The sequence below is a fragment of the Thalassophryne amazonica genome, chromosome 20 (genome assembly GCF_902500255.1).
Source record: "Thalassophryne amazonica chromosome 20, fThaAma1.1, whole genome shotgun sequence".
Lineage (NCBI taxonomy): Eukaryota > Metazoa > Chordata > Actinopteri > Batrachoidiformes > Batrachoididae > Thalassophryne > Thalassophryne amazonica.
In genome coordinates, this window is record NC_047122.1 from 34227527 (window position 1) to 34248665 (window position 21139).

General features: G+C 39.3%; 2 protein-coding genes and 2 non-coding genes across 4 annotated transcripts; all 4 read right to left on the reverse strand.

Moving 5' to 3' along the window:
* Window position 1: 1 nt before the first annotated feature.
* rps5 (ribosomal protein S5) lies at window positions 2-6438 on the reverse strand. Its single transcript, XM_034160268.1, has 6 exons — window positions 6350-6438; window positions 3506-3609; window positions 1635-1844; window positions 750-878; window positions 241-339; window positions 2-107 (listed from the first exon to the last, which is right to left on the reverse strand). Coding segments are annotated over exons 1-6 (612 nt in total). The 5' UTR covers window positions 6351-6438; the 3' UTR covers window positions 2-38.
* On the reverse strand, window positions 412-545 carry LOC117502516. Its single transcript, XR_004558324.1, has one exon. It is a non-coding gene; the product is annotated as a small nucleolar RNA SNORA3/SNORA45 family (small nucleolar RNA).
* On the reverse strand, window positions 1920-2054 carry LOC117502517. The gene has a single exon (XR_004558325.1). It is a non-coding gene; the product is annotated as a small nucleolar RNA SNORA3/SNORA45 family (small nucleolar RNA).
* Window positions 6439-8913: 2475 nt separating the features above from the next.
* ppt2b (palmitoyl-protein thioesterase 2b) lies at window positions 8914-20556 on the reverse strand. Its single transcript, XM_034160266.1, has 8 exons — window positions 20128-20556; window positions 17096-17249; window positions 16303-16398; window positions 16055-16162; window positions 15830-15913; window positions 13884-13968; window positions 13084-13138; window positions 8914-10511 (listed from the first exon to the last, which is right to left on the reverse strand). The coding sequence occupies exons 1-8, from the start codon at window positions 20302-20304 to the stop codon at window positions 10368-10370; spliced, it is 903 nt and encodes a 300-aa protein (XP_034016157.1). The 5' UTR covers window positions 20305-20556; the 3' UTR covers window positions 8914-10367.
* Between the last annotated feature and the right edge of the window lie 583 nt (window positions 20557-21139).

A 21139-nucleotide genomic window follows, 5' to 3' on the forward strand; every position in this document is an offset into this window, starting at 1 on the left:
AGAAATTTCTTCAAATTTATTGAAAAGGAGGCAAACATTTAACGGTTGGACTTTGCAACTCTCTCCAACTCGTCCTTCTTCTTGATGGCGTATGAGTTAGATGAGCCCTGAGAAGAGGGAGGGAGGAAGGAAAAAATAAGTTTGGACATTCCACAGTTCTTTGTCATTCAGTTGAAAAAGTCAGATTACAAAATGAGGTTTTACTGAATCAAAATATAGATGCATGAAAATAAATGGTACCTTGGCTGCATTGATCAGCTCATCGGCCAAACACTCAGCGATCGTTTTGATGTTCCTGAAAGCAGCTTCTCGCGCTCCTGTGCACAGCAGCCAGATGGCCTGCAAGACAAGAAAAGTGAGGGGTTATTTGGTGCCACAAAACAACAACTAACTTCAGAGGACTCAACAGTGTAATGTGTCTGAGCTGGTGATTGACTGAGCCACAACAAAACTACAGCCAATGAATAAGCACAGACTTTTCCTCTACGAGCACCCTAGCACACAAAAACAACTGACAAATGTCCAAGTGTGACTCTGGCCTCGTTTCATACAACTCATCCGCATTTCAGTATCAGAAAGACCACAGGATCCCACCTCCTCACATCACTGACATTAAACCATTAAAGCTCATGACTGCATTTAATCACCTCATAATGGGTTGTAACACCACACTGGCCATGTGGTTTTTGGAAAGTTTATACTGAAAAGACAATTCAAACTTCCCTGTAAGCACACAGTGTTCCTGTTACCTGGTTGACTCTGCGGAGTGGCGATACATCCACAGCTTGCCTCCTGACGGTACCAGCACGCCCGATACGGGTGGAGTCCTCACGGGGTCCACTGTTAATGATGGCATTTACCAACACCTGCAGAGGATTCTGGGGAATGAAACCAGAGAATTAGGATTTGCTGTAATAAAATAACCACCGCTGAAACTTGACAAAGTTCAGCAACATATCTGGCAACTGTCCAACTGTATTTCGGGTCCCGCTCAAAAATTGCCCATTTTAATCCAACCAGATTTGATACCAAGTTTAAATTTGGTTAAGTTTCCAGCAGCTAATGAGTTTCAAACATCACCTTCCACAGATTATTCATTCACAAATACAGACCCGAGTGGCTGTGGTTTCACATGATAGTAAAGCAACAACATGCACTCAACTGCTCATTATCTGTTGTGTTTTTGGGTGAGATCAGTTGTACCGCCCACTCAATTAGCAAAAAGATAATCAGATATGCACAGAACTGGTGCATGTGTGTGCTAAAAATGAGGTGCTACGGAAAACAGGGAAGTGTTTTTCCTACAATCTATCACTTTCCTCCTGTGACTAAAAATGAACAAAACCACAAATATTTAAAATGGCATGAAGTATTTTGGCTTCAGAGACCATCTCTTAGCAGTGCTGTCCTTGTGTTTGTCTGTTGTGCAGTAGACACTTTTATAGCCTCTTGATCTTCACTGTATTTGAGGTCATATTTCTGAGCAAGCGCAGTACCCTCCAGTGCCAACATATAGGATGGTAAAAGCATGTGGACATTGCATTGTTTGAAATATGTGTACAGGTTTATTGATGTAAATGGGGAAAAATAAACATTTTCATGACATGGAACAAATTTTGACAACATGTACCTACCTCTCCAGTCAGCAAGTGAATGATCTCAAAAGCATGTTTAACAATGCGCACAGTCATCAGCTTCTTGCCATTGTTGCGGCCATGCATCATCATGGAGTTAGTGAGGCGCTCTACAATGGGGCACTGGGCCTTGCGAAAACGCTTGGCGGCATAACGGCCTCCAGAATGTGGAAGGTACTTTGCATACTTCTCTTTCACAGCTATGTAATCCTGGGGGTAGAAAGGAGGGTCATTTCAGAACCATGGTTTTTACTGATATGGGTAAAGCATCTTGTCTATGGAACCAAATGTGTCTGTGATGGTGACTGACTGGGCCACAGTAGACTACAGCCAATAAATAAGCAAAGACAACTTTACTCTGCAAGCGCTCTAGCACACCAGGTCAACAGGACCATGTCCAGGTGTGACTCTAGCCTCGCTTAATAAAAAGATGCCACTCAGCAGATATATATGCATCTAGGAAGTATTCACAGCACTTTACTTTTCCCACAATTTGTTATGTTACAGCCTTATTCCAAAATGGATGAAATTCATTTTTCCACCCTCAAAATTCTTTACACAATAACCCGTAATGACAATGTGAAAATTTTTTTTGGACATGCAAATTTATGAAAAACGAGCAATACGAGATTCATGACGCATGTCAATCCAGATCACCTCCAAATTCAGTGGAGTCTTCCATGCCCTAAACCTATCTGTGGTGCACATTTTGTGAGAATCTATGAAATAGTTTTGACATAATACTTCAAAGCCTATATAAAGTGAAATCTTGATCCAGAAACCGGATCCAGAGCCAGCTCGCCTCCAACATTTAATGCAGACTTCCATGGCCTAATATGTGTTGAAAATTTCATCAAAATCCATGCATTAGCTTTGACATAATCCTGCTAACAGACAGACAAATACATAAATGCCAATGGTTTTATTACATCTTTGGTGGACGTAAAAACAAAAACAAAAACAAAAAAACAACTAAGAAATCCCATGTACGCAAGTATTCACAGCCTTTGCCATAAAGCTCAAAATTGAGCTCAGGTGCATCCTGTTTCTACTGATCATCCTTGACACGCTTCTACAGCTTAACTGGAGTACACCTGGGGTAAACTGAGTTGATTGGACATGATTTGGAAAGGCACAGACCTGTCTACATATAAGGTCCTACAGGTGACAGTAAGTGTCAGAACACAAGCCAAGCATCAAGTCAAAGGAATTGTCTGTAGACTTCTGAGACAGGATTGTATCGAAGCACAAATCTGGGGAAGGGTACAGAAACATTTCTGCTGCTTTAAAGGTCCAAATGAGCACAGTGGCCTCCATCATCTATAAATTGAAATGGATCTACCAAGACTCTTCCTAGAGCTGGCCGCCCAGCTAAACTGAACTGGGGGAGAAGGGTTTTAAGTCAGGGAGATGACCAAGAACCCAATGGTCACTCTGTCAGAGCTCCAGCATTCTTCTGTGGAGAGAGAAGGACAACCATCTCTGCAGGAATCCACCAATCTACCACGCCACTAGTAAAAGGCACAGACCTAAATCCTATTGAAAATCTCTGGAGAGATCTGAAAATGGCTGTGCACCAATACTCCCCATCCAACCTGATGGAGGTTGAGAGGTGCTGCAAGGAAGAATGGGCAAAACTGCACAAAGATAGGTGCACCAAGCTTGTGGCATCATATTCAAGAAGACTTGAGGCTGTAATTGCTGCCAAAGGTACATCAATAAAATATTGAGCAAAGCGTGTGAATGCTTATGTACGTATGATTTTAGTTTTTCCTTAAATACTCCATCGTGGAATAAGGCTGCAACATAAAATGCGGAAACAGTGAAACTCTGCAAATACTTTACAGATACGCCGCACTAAAGGTGCTTACCTGCAGGGAGATGTCATTGATCTGGACATCATCTGTGCTCCACTTTCCAAAAAGCTTGATCTCTGGGGTCTCAGCCACAGCTGGGGCAGTCTCCCAGTCAGTCACTAAAGATAAAGTGGAAAAGCACTCAGCTGCATTATTTTCATTATGAGTTAATCCTGTTGGGCACCATCTGTGACATGGCAGTGTTGGTAGTTGGGCTGATCCATATAAATCATGATACAAATAGGATGCACCACACAATGTTAGCAGCTATCAGTCAGCTGATTATAATGTCTAATGTCACCTAATGTGGACATGTTCCATCCTCTCCCTGCATATGATGAAAGGGTTACAGTAACAATTACAATAACTGGAAGTTAAATGTGATCTCAGTGAATATCTCCTTCCTGGTCCATTGTGCATGGGTGCTAGGGCGGCAACTAATGATTATTTTGATAATCGTAATCATTTTATTGATTAGTCAATCATTTGTTTGATGAAGAGAGAGAGAGAGAGAAAAAAAAAAAAAAAAAAAAACAGAAAAATGACCAATTTTATCCAGGACCCAAGATGACACCTTCAAATGTCTTGTTTTGTCCACAGCCCAAAGACACACTGCGTACTGCCACATAGGAATAAAGCAGCTAGTAAAATAAACCAGAAAATTCACGTCTGAATTCTTTCATAAATGAAAGAATTTGGACTTATTTTTAATTATTCAAAACAGTCAATTACGTATTGCAGCTCCAGTGTGCACTGGTGCCACATCCACAACGGCATGGACATGAGCTGAGTACGATTCTGAATCGACCCAAAATGTCCAAGAATCGATTTTAAAAAGCATTTTTTAAAACATTTTCTTGCTTACTCGCTGCGTGTACTGTTTGTCAGCCAACGGCTTCCGTACTACAGCGTCCCTGCGAGGGGGGTGGTCCGGCGTGCTTCAAACACTCGTGAGCTGCAAGGTTCAGTGGCTGTAGCTTAGCATGGCGGACAAAGAGCTAATTCAGCCAGCACCATCTTTGCTGAAGGCAAATGTTTGAGCGCATTTTGGATTTTATTATTTGCTGCGTAAGGAGGAGCTTGACATGACTTATGCAGTGTGCAAAATCTGCAAAATGAAAGTCAAGTACTTCGGAAACACTTCAAATCCGCAAGCCCACATGCTACATCATCACCCGGAGCTAAAAGAGGGGAGCAGCAGTATCGGCCGACTACTGAGCAGCGCTTCGCTAAACTGCCAGCCAAGTCCGAACGAGCAAAGCAGATAAGTAAATTTTCATCTAGAATCACTTGATTAACCTTGTAAAGCTGGATTTTCTTAAACATTTTTTAAGTAATATAACTATTTCTCAGAGCTCTTTGAATCAAAAATCGATTCTGAATTGAATCGTCACCCCAAGAATCGGAATCGAATTGAACTGTGCAAGAACAAGAGTGAGGAAAGACACCCAGCCAACCCAGAAGACATTACAGGCTTCTCTGGCTGTGTTTAGAGAAATTGTGCACAGTGCATGTTTTGCATTTTGTATCCCGTTATACCGCTTCATGAAAGAATCTCACACACACACACACACACACCCTTCTGGCAAATTGTAGCTGAACTTTCTTGTCTTCTTTTTAAGAAAGTTCTCTATACCACTTCATCACAAAGCGGTGTAACTTGGGATACAAAATGCAAAACATGCACTTTGCACAATTTCTCTAAACAGCCAGAGAAGCCTGTAACAACTTCTGGGTTGTCTGGGTGTCTTTCCTCACTCTTGTTCTTGCACAGTCAGTCAGTTTTTGAGAACTGTTTGCTTGATGCAGATTTACCAGAGTGCCACACATTTGTATTTCTTCTTAACTGATGTAAATAAAGTCAAAGATGCATTCAGTGACTTGGAAGTGTTCATGTATCCACCCACTGACTTGTCTGAAGAAAACTGGCAATAAAATTGACTCTTTACATGTATTATACCAAAGTGTTCCATTACTTATGCAACCTAACATATTGGCTTTTACATTTTAAACTAATTTATATCAAGGTGTAGAGATTTGTTTTCAGTTTGAATATAAGGAAGATAACTTTAGAAATTTGTATTTTTTGTATTTGAAATGGCATAAACAAAATGTGTGAAATACCAATTGTTCCAATACTTTTGGCGACCATTGTATATATTCATGTTTATCATGTTATTTGTTCTTTATTTTATTAGTTTCAACGCTACTATTATTTATTAGATGAACCTTGCGTTTGAAATAAAATGAAAATCTGCCGCAGCCACGTATTATCAAATAGTTTCTCATCCAATCTTACATTTTTCATGGATACGCATCTAGATCCTCCAAATTAAATTTTACAACTTTTTCCCCCAAAGACAAAAATTGATAAGAGTCCCATTTCGCACATTAAAACATGTATTGCATGTCCATCAATAATAAACAAACATTCACACAACGGTTTATGAATGTCAGATCTGAACGTGCAGAATCACACTTACAGAACAGGGCCAAACTCAAATTAGCATTAGCCATCTTAAGCTACGGTAAGCAATAAGATAACGCAAACAAACTTACCGTAATGCCCTCAACAGAGATATTACATATATCATCATCATGAACACTGCATGGTATAATGTGAGACTATATGATTTTTATCAACGTGAAAATTCAACGCTCCGCAACCACATGTATTAGCAAAAAATGCTAATATTTAGCTTCGATGTTGTCGGAGAAGCAAAAAGTACATTTCGACATCGCCAGGTTCATAATCTCCCATTTACCACTGAACCTGGCGCATATCAATTAAAAAAAAAGTTTTTTAAAAAATGTTTTCTAACCCGCATACAGAAGATTATATATTATTATTCCACTCACTTGTGTCAGCCGCTCTGCACCACCGCTCATAGACGGAAAAGGGCCTTTTCACGTCGCTGTAGCCATATATCCGCTGAGCTGCTCTGCTTCCGGTGTGCAATGCATTTCGGAAAATGTTGTTTTTAAAAACAAAACATGAAGAATCAAGCTTTTGATTAAACAAATAGTAAAACATACTAATTAGCCTGAAAGTCAAACTTGGTTTTTAAAAGCGTAAATCTTGACAAAATTTTCGATGTGCTGTGGGAAATTTAAAATATGCTTTTACCACTTTCCCCTCTTTTGAAGAGTTCACGCATTCATTTTTTATACCTGCTTACTCCACTCAAAGATCACAGAGACAGGAGTCTATCCCAAAAATCATAGGGTACGAGGCAGGGTATCCCTTACCAAAAAGTAGTACATGCGAGTACGTTTCAAGTATTCTTCTGCTTTAGTTTTTATATAGTTATCAGTACTATTTTTTGGTAAGGGATACCATGACAAAAATATCAGTCTATACCAGGGCTACTTATACACAGACCAACAACCTCATCTACAGTCAAATTAAAAGTTTCCAATTCACCTACATGCATGTCTTTGGAAGTGGAAGGAAGCAGGGGCACCCTGAGGGAACCCACGCAAGCACAGGAATAACATACAAACTCCTCACAGAACGGACCAGGTGGGAAGTGATCACATGACCTTCTTGCTGTGAGGTAACAGCAAGCAACCACTAAGCCACCATGCTGCTTTTTGGGGAGTTTCTGTATGTAGTTTTAGCTACATGTTGCATTCATTAATTGAATTAAAGATATTTTAAATTTGTAGAAATTAAAATCTTATTAACAGCTGAGAGAAATTAAATCTAATAGGAAAAACCTATACACAAAATGTAAAAACAAACAAATAAACTATACTATTAGAAATATGCATGCATTACAATAAAATAGCATTACACTATTATATTAAATTATACAAGATAAAAAATTTAAGAATCTCTCTATACTTGGATTGGAATTTGATCAAATAAAAACATTTGTAGCAGATAAAGTCAATTAGCAGGGGTGGTGGGCAAGTGGTTAGTGTGCTTGGTTTCAGTGCAGAAGGTTCCAGGTTCAAATCCCACCCCTGCCACATTTCTCCATGTGAAGTGGAGTTGCATCAGGAAGGACATCCGTCGTAAAACCTGTGCCAATTCAACATGCAAATCCACCTTGGATTTGCTGTGGCGACCCCGAGTGCAAACTAGGGAGCAGCCGAAGGGAGTTACTAGACAGAATCTGCACAGTTTCCACTGTAAAGCAAGATTCTTCTCTCTATACCTAGATTGGAATTTGATCAAATAAAAACATTTGTAACAGATAAAGTCAATTAGCATTTTAATACTTAAAAAAAAAAACTGTATTCAGAGGCAAGAGATCATTACAATGAAAGAAAATAGCAAATCAATTGTTGAAAATTGTCTTTAATGATGGATTTAACACATTTATCATTTGAAGACCAGATACTGTAGAAATAGTTGCACAGTGGCAAAATAGTAGCTTTTGTCAGTTTCCCCAACCATATCTACATTTTTTGGCAAGTTGATAACACTTGAGGAGGAGATCCCTTCAATCCATTAATTTAAGCAATTATGTAAAACATATATGATACAAAATAATCTAACACGAAAACAGCACTGCAAAAAAAATTAGTTTAAAACAGAATCATCTCATTTCTTAACAACAGCTCCACATTTCCCTTAACTGTCTAAATTTTGTGCAATAAACATTTTGCATTCCAGACTGGTCTTCAATTGTGTTTTAAAAATGACAACAGAAATTACAGTTCTTCATCTTTGTTAAACAAAAGCAACATAGGCGCTCATGCACATACAGACCCTGCACTGACTGCATCCTTGACAGGTTTCCTGCTTTACATTTTACACATTGAGGGGCAAGAACCATTTTGTTAAGACGTAGTTGCTTAAAGGTGTCCTGTGCAGAGAATGAAGCAATGCTCCCTCTGTGCTCTGAGCTTTTCGCTCCTGTACATTCTTGATTTGGCTGCACATGCAAATTTAATGCATGATTCCCGCATGTGCACATTTCTTGTCCTGTGAAACTGTTACCCCAATTTATAAAGAGTACTCTGATGGCAGACAGCAACAACTTTCTAGTAATAGGTGTATATATATATATATATATATATATATATATATATATATATATATATATATATATATATATATATATATATATATATATATATATATATATATATATATATTAAAAATAAATAAATGATGACATTTTGAGTCTAACATGCCTCTGACTAAGAACATGGCCAGGGTAGAAGCCACATATGTGTTTTTCCCCTCCACATAGAGGTGTCAGACCTGTTAAAAAGCTCCACCTGCTACTATTGTGGTGGATGGAGGTTTAAGGAACAGTGGCTGAGAAGAGACGCTTTATTTATGTGAAGTGTGGTGCTAATGTGACATCTAGTGGAAGCAAAATGATTCATAGCACCTTTAAATCTAAAATTCATCATTTGATATAGATGCACATTCCTGAACAGTCCAGTCGGTGGGGGTGTTCAGCAGATGGCAAATATGTCTGTGGAATTTTAAATAAGCAAAACAAAGTTTCTTGTTGTTTTTTTTTTGTTTGTTTTGTTTTTTTAATCTGGTGGATCAAAATTCACCAGATTTTAAAATCAGGTTGTCTTATATATCTTTTTACTTTGGAGATGTATAAGATGATAATATTATTTATGCTGTAAAACAGAGAGACTACTGTAATGGCCATTTATCTACGTGTCTGTCCATGACAAGATCTTCAAAATGCACAGAGCAATTTCAATTAAACTTGATGAACTATGTTGACCTTACTCTTGCAACACAGGTCATTTAAGTCTAAGGTTAAATCAGAGTTCACTTAAAATACATTATTAACCCCATCTCAAGCAGTAGATGAAGCAATGAAACATTGTTTTCTGCATAGACTTCTATTTTTCTGGGACTACAAATGTGTCAGACCTCAAATGTCTTGCAAAGTTAAAATAAAATGTAGCTGGGCCAGAGAGGCACAGCAATCATCTGGATGCCTTGTTGCTTTTAGCTTATTGCTTACACAAACCTGAACTAGCTCACTATATCTCAAACAGTTAAATTAATCCCTTTTCTGACACTGAAAGACAACAGAGCTGCTGAAATAGTTGATGGACAGATAAATGTTAACATATCACTGTCACTTTCTGTTTCCAGCCCCCTTTTATCTCAGTTTTTAAAACACAGCACTTCAGAATGGAACACTGAGGCATGATGGGTAATGGTCTAAATTTAAGGCTAAGACGATTACAGCTGCAGCATGCAGATGTGCTGCATAATAATAAACATTTATAGCACATATAATTTAGGAAAATAGAAATATGATAGTTTAAAAGGGAATATTTAAAAAGATATAAATAATTGTCTTCAGATGAGCAGTACGGCTGTACATATAGACAAGATGACGGAGCATCACTCAGGCACTGTCGTGTTGTGCGATATACATCCATAATACGCGCAACCACACAAACATACACAAAAATTCTGTGTATGCGGGTTGCACATTTTCAGAAAAAAAAGAAATCTTTACCTCTGCCTACTGCAGTGTTCAAACATTTAATGTCTAACTCTTCTGATCGCTACTTTGTAGTATGAATTCTAAAGAAGTTTTCTCCAGCACATAGACTGTGACATGTTGGATCAGTCTGTTAGCAGTAAAAATAGCTTCTGTTCGAAACCAAGTGGTTAAAATGAGTATAAGTGACAGAGATAACTACATAAAATTTAAAAATAAATAAATATAAATAATAGACTTCAAAATGTGGCAGCGCTGCTTGATTGCCTCATGGGGCCTGAAAATCCTATTACAAAACACCGCCTGCTGACAACGTCTGTAAGAGCAGACCTACACATGGCGACAAGTAAACTTTACATCAGCTGTAAAGTTTTATACTTGGATCCTACTGAACTGTGGAGCCATTGACGTTTGTGTCTGCACTGTTTGCGCTACACCAGCCATTTTTCTATGCACGTGTGAAACACAGTCTCATTAGAGTGCCACCAGACGTGTGCCACACCAGCGACGGTACAAAGGATCAAGTCCTCACGAGCTACCAGGGTCTTCAGCCCAAAAACGTCTCTCAGGAACAACTGGAACCACACAGAAACAACATAAATTCAACATGTTTGACACAGATTCATGCAAATTCATTCTTTGTGATAGTCACGTGATTCTGTGTGACCGACATATCTGATCAATTCCACGAAAAACCACTGAGGCAACAATGCGAACCACTAATCCACTGTATATAGTCCATAAGACTTCATATTGGTGTTTAATATGAACAATGGTCCATCTTTAACAGTTCCTCAAACTATTGGTAGGTATTCTAAATGACTGACTTTTGAAGGTTAAAACTCAAGAGATTAATGGAAAGATGTGATATAACTCATTACTGTATGGCCATGACACTATGCACGCTCTGACTGTCTGATTTCTGGTCTGATATTTTCCCACACCTGTTAGCAAGTTCATGAAGGTGAAACGAACAGGTCTGACTACAAGCCCAAAACCGTATGTAAAAGTTCGGGCACCCCTGATGATTTCCTTGATTTGCCGTTATAAATCACTGTCTGGTATTTACATTTATACAGTGGTATGTAAAAGTTCGGGCACCCCTGATGATTTCCTTGATTTGCCGTTATAAATCACTGGTTGTTTGGATCAGCAATTTCAGTTAAATATGTCATATAGCAGACAAAAACAGTGATATTTGAGAAGTGAAATTAAGTTTATAGGATTTACAGAAAGTGTGCAATAATAGTTGAAGGTATTTTGGACCATTCTTCTTCACAAAACATCTCCAGGTCAGTTAGGTTTGTTGGTTTGCGAGCATGGACAGCCCACTTAAAATCACACCACAGATTTTCAATAATATTCAGGTCTGGGGACTGAGATGGCCATTCCAGAACATTGTACTTGTTTCTCTGCATGAATGCCTTAGTAGATTTTGAGCAGTGTTTAGGGTCATTGTCTTGTTGAAAGATCCAGCCCCAGTGCAACTTCAACTTTGTCACTGATTCATGGACATTGTTCTCAAGAATCTGCTGATACTGAATGGAATCCATGTGACCCTCAACTTTAACAAGATTCCCAGCACCTGCACTGGCTACACAACCCCACAGCATGATGGAACCACCTCCAAATTTTTCTGTAGGTCAATCAATCAATCAATTTTTTTATATAGCACCAAATCACAACAAACAGTTGCCCCAAGGCGCTGTAGGTAGCAAGTGTTTTTCTTGGAATGCTGTGTTCTTTTTCAGCCATCCATACCAGCCCTTGTTATGTCCAAATAACTCAATTTTAGTTTCATCAGTCCACAGCACCTTATTCCAAAATCAAGCTGGCTTGTCCAAATGTGCTTTAGCATACCTCAAGCAACTGATGGTGGCGTGTATGCAGAAAAGGCTTCCTCTGCATTACAGAACCATACAGCATCTCCTTGTGCAAAGTGCGCTGCATAGCTGAACGATGCACAGAGACACTATCTGCAGCAAGATCATGTTGTAGGTCTTTGGAGCAGGTCTGTGGGTTGACTATGACTTTTCTCACCATCCTTCGGTTCATCTTATCTGAGATTTTTCTTGGCCTGCCACTTCGGGGCTTAACTAGTACTGTGCCTGTGGTCTTCCATTTCCTCACTATGTTCCATTTCCTCACTATGTTCCTCACAGTGGAAACACAGCTGAAATCTCTGTGATAGCTTTTTGTATCCTTCCCCTAAACCATGATGTTGAACAATCTTCTTTTTTAAGTTATCTGAGAGTTGTTTAGCGGCTCCCATGTTGCCACTCATTAGAAGAGATACACAGAGGGGAAACATTTGCAACTGGCCACGGTAAAGGGTCAATGAGTGGACCAAACCAATTTTGTGTTCCAATAATTAGTGCTAAATGTTTCAAATCAATAAAATGACAAGGGTGCCAAATTTATGCACCTGGCCATTTTTGTTTAAATAATTATTGCACACTTTCTGTAAATACTAGAAACTTCATTTCACTTCTCAAATATCAGTGTGTTAGTCTACTATATATTTAACTGAAATTTCTAATCCAGACAACCAATGATTTATAAAGGAAAATCATGAAAATTATCAGGGGTGCCCAAACTTTTGCATACAACTGTACTTGCAAACTTTTTCTTTTTTACTTTCACTTTTGATACTCTGTGTGCTTCTTACCCTGTGTGCAGCAATACAGTGCTGCTGGAACCTCAATTTCCCTGAGGGAGTCTTTCCAAGGATCAATAAAGTTTTATCTAATCAAATATTAGACCTCGATCTGATATTTTCCCATACAGACATTGCACTCAGTTAATAATATTACTGCTTTATCGGAACCATCTTTCACCAGTTCCCTGAAAACAGCTGTTCTAAATATGCCCTATATACAGTATAAATATTGGTCCAAATATTTTGACCTTGAATTTTAACAGATTTTACTCCAAATTAAGTCACTTTGTTTTTGGCTGATCTTCAGTCATTCCACCAGGTTTGGTCCAGATCACATCAAAACTGTTCAAGTTATTTTGTTAACACACAGGCAAACACACAGGGTCAAAAACAACACCGCCACATGTGCTACCACTGCATGTACCAAAAATCACAATATAAAAGAGGATAAAAAAAACAAAAAAAAAAACAGTGTCAATTATACTCACATCTTGGTACGGCATCTCAACAACAGTCTCGTTATCGTCATAAAATCCAAACTGACTGGAAAGAAAGGACAGATAATAGCTATGAGCATCAGTCATATGCAGGACCCCCTCCCCAGCAAATGACCTGAGAATAGAAAGTGAAAAGAAAACTGACTCTTGATTTTCAAATTCACACAGTGCAGCACCAGTACACACATCTACTGTGTGAGTTCCACAATCAAACCACAAAATGTGCCAAATTAAAAGCTTTTGCCACCTTCAATTAGGTTTTGGTGACGGTGTGCAAACTGTCAAAGCCTGGACACATGGACAGTCCACATTTCTGCCAAAACATCACAATAATGTAGGAATACTGTGAATATTTCACTGCAACAGATCTGCACTTTGTCTGTCATTGGTTATGTACGACTGGCATGTTAAGTTCTCAAATACTGATCAAAATGTTGGTAATCCCTTAGTCTTCCAAAGAATTATTTTAAAAATAAATAAATACAGAATTCAGATTCTGATTTACACCAAAATGTAATGGCTTTTTTTTTCTTGGTATGATTGATTATTCCACTAGCTTTCATAGAGATTGGTGACACAGAGAAAAAGTTAAATAAAAAAAACTTCTCCTGAGTAATCCAATCATGTCATATAAACAGTATTGCCTAAAACAAGACTTCGACGTTATAGACTGCAACACGAAATTTTATTACAGGTTCAAAAACCATGACCATTAATGCCTTTCTTCTTATTATATCTTTAAAATAATTAAAGAAAAAAAAAAAACAAAGTGGGAGAGAAGACCAAATGACCTTGACTGCCAGGGAGTGATGACACCGTCGTCTGGTCCTCCAATCAAAACCAACTTTTTGATCTTGAGGAAGTTTGTCTTCCAATCTGACATTGAGATGAAAACAGTGTAAACATATACATGACATACTGTGAAAAATTTGTTCAAGTATTTGATTCCAATAATCCTAAACAGCATAATTACTTCAAATAGTGTTTCGATTATTATGCTTTTTATTTATTTATTTATTTTTTTTGGGGGGGGGGGGGGGGGGGCAGGTTTGTGTAGTGTTGCACCATGACACACACGTACAAGCGTACAAATATAGGTCATTGATGCAAAATGTAATACGGACATTTTACTCATCAATTCTAAACATGCAGCAGTGGCCTTGGTGGGCCAGATCGAGGCTTTGGAAGTGAAATAAATTCATAAACAAGCTTGTTTCAGAACAATATATATGTTAAGGGACACAGTGGGAAGGAAAAACATGTCTGTTGTGACTACATTCATGCAAAATCCTTTCCACGGGGTTGTGTGGACTTGTAACCGTGACTGAAAAGAACTCAGAACACATTCGCAGTGTACGCTTCCCTTCCGTTGACCTGTGGTGGTATGACTATGTCATTTGAGTTTTAAATTGTCACTGTTCCAAAACAGAGTTTTTTTTCTCTGATTTTAATATATTTCTGTGCAGAAACTGTCCATCTCTCTAACTGAAAAACACACATCTGCTCCTAATCCAACATCAATCCAGAACCCAATAAACATCCAGCAGGTGGCAGACATGTCTATGTAATATTACACTGATGAAAAAAAAAGTTGCTTTTATGATTAATCTGGTGCATCAAAGTTCATCATATGTCCTCATTTTATTCTCTTTTAATTTGGTGAGTTATTGTATTAACAACATGGCAGGATGGACTCCTTTATCCTTCACAGCATTATATTATATGTCTTTTCAGGTGGCAGACATGTCTATGTAATATTACACTGATGAAAAAAAAAGTTGCTTTTATGATTAATCTGGTGCATCAAAGTTCATCATATGTCCTCATTTTATTCTCTTTTAATTTGGTGAGTTATTGTATTAACAACATGGCAGGATGGACTCCTTTATCCTTCACAGCATTATATTATATGTCTTTTCCTTACATACGTGCATAAATTTGTACGTTTTGTGCACCTTCATTTGAAGCAGATTTAATTATAAAATAACAAGCATGTATTTTAGGCATGGGAAAATGTTTACAGTTGAAAGAACTGATTAATGTTTTTATATAACACTTAAATAGATCCTTGTCATTTGACTGGTGGTTTGTATGTCACGTGATATGGATTATTCATCCCATTTGCCATTGTGTTCCATTCAACATGCAATTTTGGTTCTATTTAGTGTGCAATTTTGGTTCTATTCGTTTTGTGCTATTGCACGCCGACAACAGCGCGCGATCACACTACTGGTGATGGTGTTTAGCTTAAAAACAAACATACTGGGTTTGTTTTTGCATGGCATCAGGTACGGACTACATCGTCAGGATTGTTTTTGAACTATCTGACTGTTTTTGCAAGTTGACTGAGAACAATCGGATTGGATTGCTATTTAAAGTTCATGCTGGACTGTTGGACTGATCTCAAAGGAACAGTGATGCACACCGAAATGTTTGTAAATTAATAAAATATCAAAAGACAAGAATCTATTTTAGGCATTATATAAAACTTTTTTTTTCCCCCATTCATGCAATAGTAAGAATATGCCATTCGGTGAGATGAGTTGAATGGAACATTCCATCTTTCACCGAATGAAATATTCTTACCATTGCACTCGTAAACATTCATTATTTGTAAAACATGTCAGTCATAGCAGAAGCGTTTCCTACTTCCTGATACCACTTTGTGACATCATGTCACCTCTGGCTAACGTTTAGTTAAAAGTGACAGATAAAAGTTGGGAGGGAATTTGCTGACCTGTTGAATTTGGATCAGGCCTCTCGCCGTTGAGCAGAGCCAAATAGTCACTGCTGTTCACATACAGGTCTCTGTGGTGGGGGTCTGGAGCAGGGGGGCAAGAAAGGCCAAACAACGACAATGTCAATGCATTTGAGACGGCCAGATAGCTGAGAACTATAGATGAATTTTCTAACTTCAAATCTTACACTTTCTCTGTGCTAACCGTACAAGTTGTATTCTGACCGTTCCAGTAGTTGCAGATGGAGATTCTCTGGCCAAATGCAGTGTAACACACATGGTAGAGGTTGGACTTCACAAAATTAGGGAAGAGGTACTTCAGGTAGTCTGTGTCTGAGATGAAACAAAACAGCAACATCAAACTCAACAGTGGAAATAATGACAAGAAAAACAATGAGCACAAGCATTTTGTCCCTTGAAGTCTTTCAACTCTAAAACACAATCGCACATTTGCTCCCTGAAAGTGAACACACCTCCGTACTGCCCGGCCTGTGGCGCAGACAAAGAAATGAAAGAGTGGACGTTGTGGTCAGAGAGCGTGGAGAGAATTCCTCTGCAAACTAGCCCACCTGCAACAAACAAACAAACACATTCAATCATTCCATCGCTGCCCATTTCAGTGTACCATGAGAAGTCAATCGAGCTAATTTAGAGAGACACTGGTTACAACAGGTTTTTAAATTTGCTAGAAAACTTAAAACAGGTTAAAAACACTTAAAAATGGGTTAATATCAGATATCCATTTTGAAACTTGTTTTTAACAGCTCTAAACCAATAATACAATGGTTAAACTCAAATGGGCAAATCTGGCAAGTTAATGGATCTGTGTACAGTCCCCAAATCTCCCTGAACTTAAGTAGGAAGGTGAACTTCAGCATATTTCTAGTACAATTTACCTTTATTTCATTTAATAGTTGTTTTCAATTAGGTTATCAGTATGTTATGGGTCCAGGCAGAGTGCATGCGAGTTTTGAACCCATCTGTGTAAGGCCTATCTGACCAATGCGCCACATATATACCAGAATTATATTGTGCTCATCTTTAGACGAGGTTTTTAGTGTTCTATGGTGCAATCACTCTCTGCTGCCTCACAACAGCAATGACCAGATCTCATCTTCAGACTGCACAGATGGGCACAAGTGTACAAAACGTGGGTACTGTCATCTTTAAAAAGAATGCCACTATGAATAAGAAATCTATCTACACATTTTATGATCTTAAATAACTAAAGAGCAGCTTTCCTTTCAAACAGACAAGCAAAAAGACCTTGAGAGTAGCAGATAAAGTGGACTCCATTGACAGCGTTTTGCATTATGGGGTAAATGGCGGCCTTAAAACCTTCCACCTGCTTCCACAGCGGCTGCAGGCTGGCACCTCTGTCAAACAAGTCAATGACTGTCACGTTGGTTCCAGGATGAGACTGCAAGAGGAAGAAGAACATCATTAGCCTGAAAGGGAAGTGGAAAGAGGCTATTCTAACGCCCATATCTGACCGTTTGTTTGCAGTAGGCTCTCCAAACCGGAAAGAACTGTTTGAATCAGACTTGGTGGATTAATTCAGTGCACAGTGCTCTTGTACTTTGTCAAGGTCATAGATCTAAAGGTTAAATGTAAAAATCAGAGGTCATAATCAAACATAAATCACCATATCTGAGAAACTAGATGGTTTTCTGCAGACATTTGCTCCAGGGGCTAAAGGTGCCATGATACTTACACGACTTTGATCCGCACACTTGCACACACATTGTCGTGACGTTCCCACCCACTGTGTTCCCAGCTGGACACTGCATTTTGTTCCACTGGCTGCAACGCGCTGTGTGCTGGATGCTGCGTCTGTAAAATAATCGCTTCCAGAATCACAGAGCGCTCCAGCCGCAGCTGTTTACGGGTGCGCTGAACGACGTGGAGAAAGCATTTTCAGCCGTCTAAAAAGGTACCGTATTTTCTGCACCATAAGGCACACCGGATTATAAGGTGCGCCCTCAACTGGAGGGTATTTAACCCTGACAAAAGGCGCACGCTAAAACATATAGTCTACAAAAAAGGGTCATGGAAGCAAAACGGTGAGTGTATTTTAACTTTTTAACAACTTTGAACTATTCAACAATATGGTACTCGCATTATTTTTTTATTATGGTTCTGTCACAAATCCATCGAAGTCCTCATCTTCTGTGTCTGAATTGAACAGCTGGGCAATTTCGCCATCAAACACGCCAGGTTCCCGCTCATCTTTCCTCTCATCATTGCTGTCCTTTTTGCCTTCAGCCGAATGGTGACTGTAGAGACGCTTCTCCCGGCTGTTCTTTGTTCAATGACCCATTGCTCGAGTTGGTCTTCTAGCTGTGGCCAACTTTGTTTCCGCGGAAACTCCGTTTGGTCCTTTTAACTTGGCGCAGTTCATTTTCTTGTTTCCTCTCGCAGCTGCTCTATTCCCATGAACAACCGCGTAACTGATAGCCTGCAGTTTGAATTGTGCCTCGTAAGCATGTCTCTTCGCTGACGCCATTTTCGGGGGTCCTTAGACAAACAAATGTTGTTTTGCAGGATACCTGTAGTATACAGTGAGTGGCGGAGGTAAGTGTACGTACCACGGACTCACGGACTCTTCTCTGATTGGTTTATTGTTGGCAGCGTACGTACTCTACACTACCAGCGTACGTACTTTACGTATTACGTAATGTTCTCCGATTGGTTTATCGCTGCCAGGGTACGTACTCTACGCTGCCAGCGTACGTACTTTACGTATTACGTCCCTGTGTCAGCGAGAAATGGTCCGATAGTCCGACGGTCAAAGACAACGTCGGTCGTTTTTACAGATTTTGGAATTCAGTGCGCACATAAGGCACACCGGATTATAGGGCGCACGGCCTAGATTTTTGTGAAAATTTAAGGCTTTTAGGTGCGCCTTATGGTGCGGAAAATACGGTAATTGTCATGACTTGGTAAAATAGTTGCATGTTCTTTCCTTCTTGTGTGTAGCTGTAAAAGTATGTTTGTGATAGATTTAACATCTCCTTATAATCGTTCAGACGAGCTGGGCTCTGATGCGGTGCGCTGATGCAATCACTCGCACTGCTCACTTCTTTACTCGACTTAAACTGCGCAGAGTGTTGGCGAGTAGATCACGTAACATTGCATTTATGCGTGAAAGATTTTTTGAACATTTCAAAATTCTTTTTGCGCAACTACACATGCCGGTGCCTCTCTCACGTTCAGTCTACACCAGTTAACGACGAGTTTACTCTCCTGCACGACAAAGGGCGTGCAAGTGCGTGCATCAAAGTCTTGCAAGTGTCAAGGCCCCCTGACACTTGCAAGACTGATTCACGCACCCATACGTAGTGTGTCCTACTGGTAAATAAACTTGCTGTGAATCAGTGTAGAATGTACGTGAGATGTGCGTCGCCGCATGCAAGTGCGCAAAGAGAATTTTTAAATGTTAAAAAATCTCATGCATCAAAGTCGTGCAACAAACGTGAAATGTCTGTGATCGTTGCACGATCTACTCGCCAATACTACGCTTTGGATGCACGTTGATGCTTGATGGCATGTGCAGCTTGTCGAGTAAAGAAGTAAGTGAACAGTGTGAGTGATTGTGTCACCACACCAAATCACAGCACAGCTCGTCTGAATGATTAGAACGAGATGTTAAATCTATCATAAACATACATTACAGCTGCACACAAAAGGGAAAGAAGATGCAACCGTTTTACCAAGCCATTACAATGTAAACATGACAAATAATTGCCTTTTTGGACGGCTCCAAATGCTTTCACCAACTCATTCATTAATTAATTGTTATGTAAATTACTCATCAGAAACAATCCACCTGGCGTGAACCAACTTCTCTCTCCTGTCCCTGCCAAATAAAGTGGCATCCAAAACACAAATGTGGGTTTTGATGGGTATTTTATTTCTCATCATTATTATGTCAGCAGCAAAAGAAGAAATTTGCAACTTCAAGTACACGAAGTGAAACCTGATCGAGCTACACATGTGCTCCAAATATCCAACACACGTGATAGATTCCCTCCAGCTGGCAGAACTATAAACGAAATAAACTTGCTTTTTTATTTAGTGATCTGGTGCAATATCTAATCAGTTTATCCTCATTATGTCACTTTAATCTGATGGGTTACAAGAAGATGATATTTACTGCTTCTGAGTTACATTTTACAGAGTACATGAAGAATGCAACTCGTAATTCCATGAATTCAGACACTCCAGCACCCAGAATCAGCTTCCCATTACTAAAGTAGAAGTTCTTGACTTTCACTGTGTGGTCTGCGGTCACTCACCTCGTTGATGAAGTACTGTAAATGTTTAAAATCTCCTGAGCTGTCGAATAATCCATGCACGATGATCACCGGCTTGTACGCGATCCCTGCAGCCCACAGACACGCACCGAGCAGCGGACACAGCAGCCCGCGCGCCCCGCTGATCCTCCTCTGGCTCCACATCTTCCAGCCGCTCATAACAGCCACGAACAAAAAAAAAAAACTCCTCAACTAAAGCTCCAAAGTTCCGCGATATTAAAGCTTAGAAACATGAAACTGTGTCATGTTACGGTCTCGTCCCTGAGCCCACATTCCCCTCCTCAATCCCCAAGGCAAATTTTAACCAGCAGCGTCACGTCAATAATCCACTTTTACATCTCATTTATTTGCGCAGCAACATAAAAAAAAAAAAAAACTCAAAAGCAGCTCCATCAGCTGCGCTTGTTTTGTTGCTTTGTTTGTTCCGGTGTCGTGGTCTGAGTTTGCGCCGGTCTCATTTTACGACGCGCATGCTCAAATCGATTTTTTTTTTCGCGGTCAACTTCCGGGAGATCTAGAATTACGATTTCTTGCGGCGATCTTCAACCGAGCAGACGTATTTTGAAATAACTGCATTTTCCACACACTTTTGATTCAGAAAACTTGAAGTGGGACATAAATTCAGACTTGCAGGCTGGAAATTTCAGACTAGCTAGGTAACTAGTAACCAGAATTAGAATGGTTAAATCAATAAGCATCAATAGAAAGTGACAGGATTTACTTGTGGTTCCAGTTAAAAAAAAATATTTAATATATTTGCTTGGCAAATTTGGACCAGGGTCAATAACACACAAGTCTCAATAGACCAAGATGATAAAATCAGACTGGTGGTAATCTCAGACCGTGACACCGGGTTTGAAGAAACGTGGTCCGGCCGCAGATGACGTCATTTCCCTTTTCTAAAGGTGCCCTGACACTAGTCACTAGTTTTTATATTTATTTATTTTGTTTTTCTTTATTCGTTGACCCCTGGCATACCTTTGTACTTTGTGTA

Excerpts from the sequence above, each read along its gene's own strand:
- rps5 (XM_034160268.1), bottom strand. Across the intron at positions 879-1,634 it reads TTCACTTGCTGACTGGAGAG|AATCCTCTGCAGGTGTTGGT; the intron begins GTAGGTACATGT and ends TTCATTCCCCAG. Across the intron at positions 340-749 it reads CACTCCGCAGAGTCAACCAG|GCCATCTGGCTGCTGTGCAC; the intron begins GTAACAGGAACA and ends CTTGTCTTGCAG.
- ppt2b (XM_034160266.1), bottom strand. The coding sequence starts at position 20,304 with ATGAGCGGCTGGAAGATGTGGAGCCAGAGGAGGATCAGCGGGGCGCGC. Across the intron at positions 16,399-17,095 it reads CTTTATCTGCTACTCTCAAG|GTGGGCTAGTTTGCAGAGGA; the intron begins GTCTTTTTGCTT and ends TGTTTGTTGCAG. Across the intron at positions 16,163-16,302 it reads ACAGGCCGGGCAGTACGGAG|ACACAGACTACCTGAAGTAC; the intron begins GTGTGTTCACTT and ends GTTTCATCTCAG.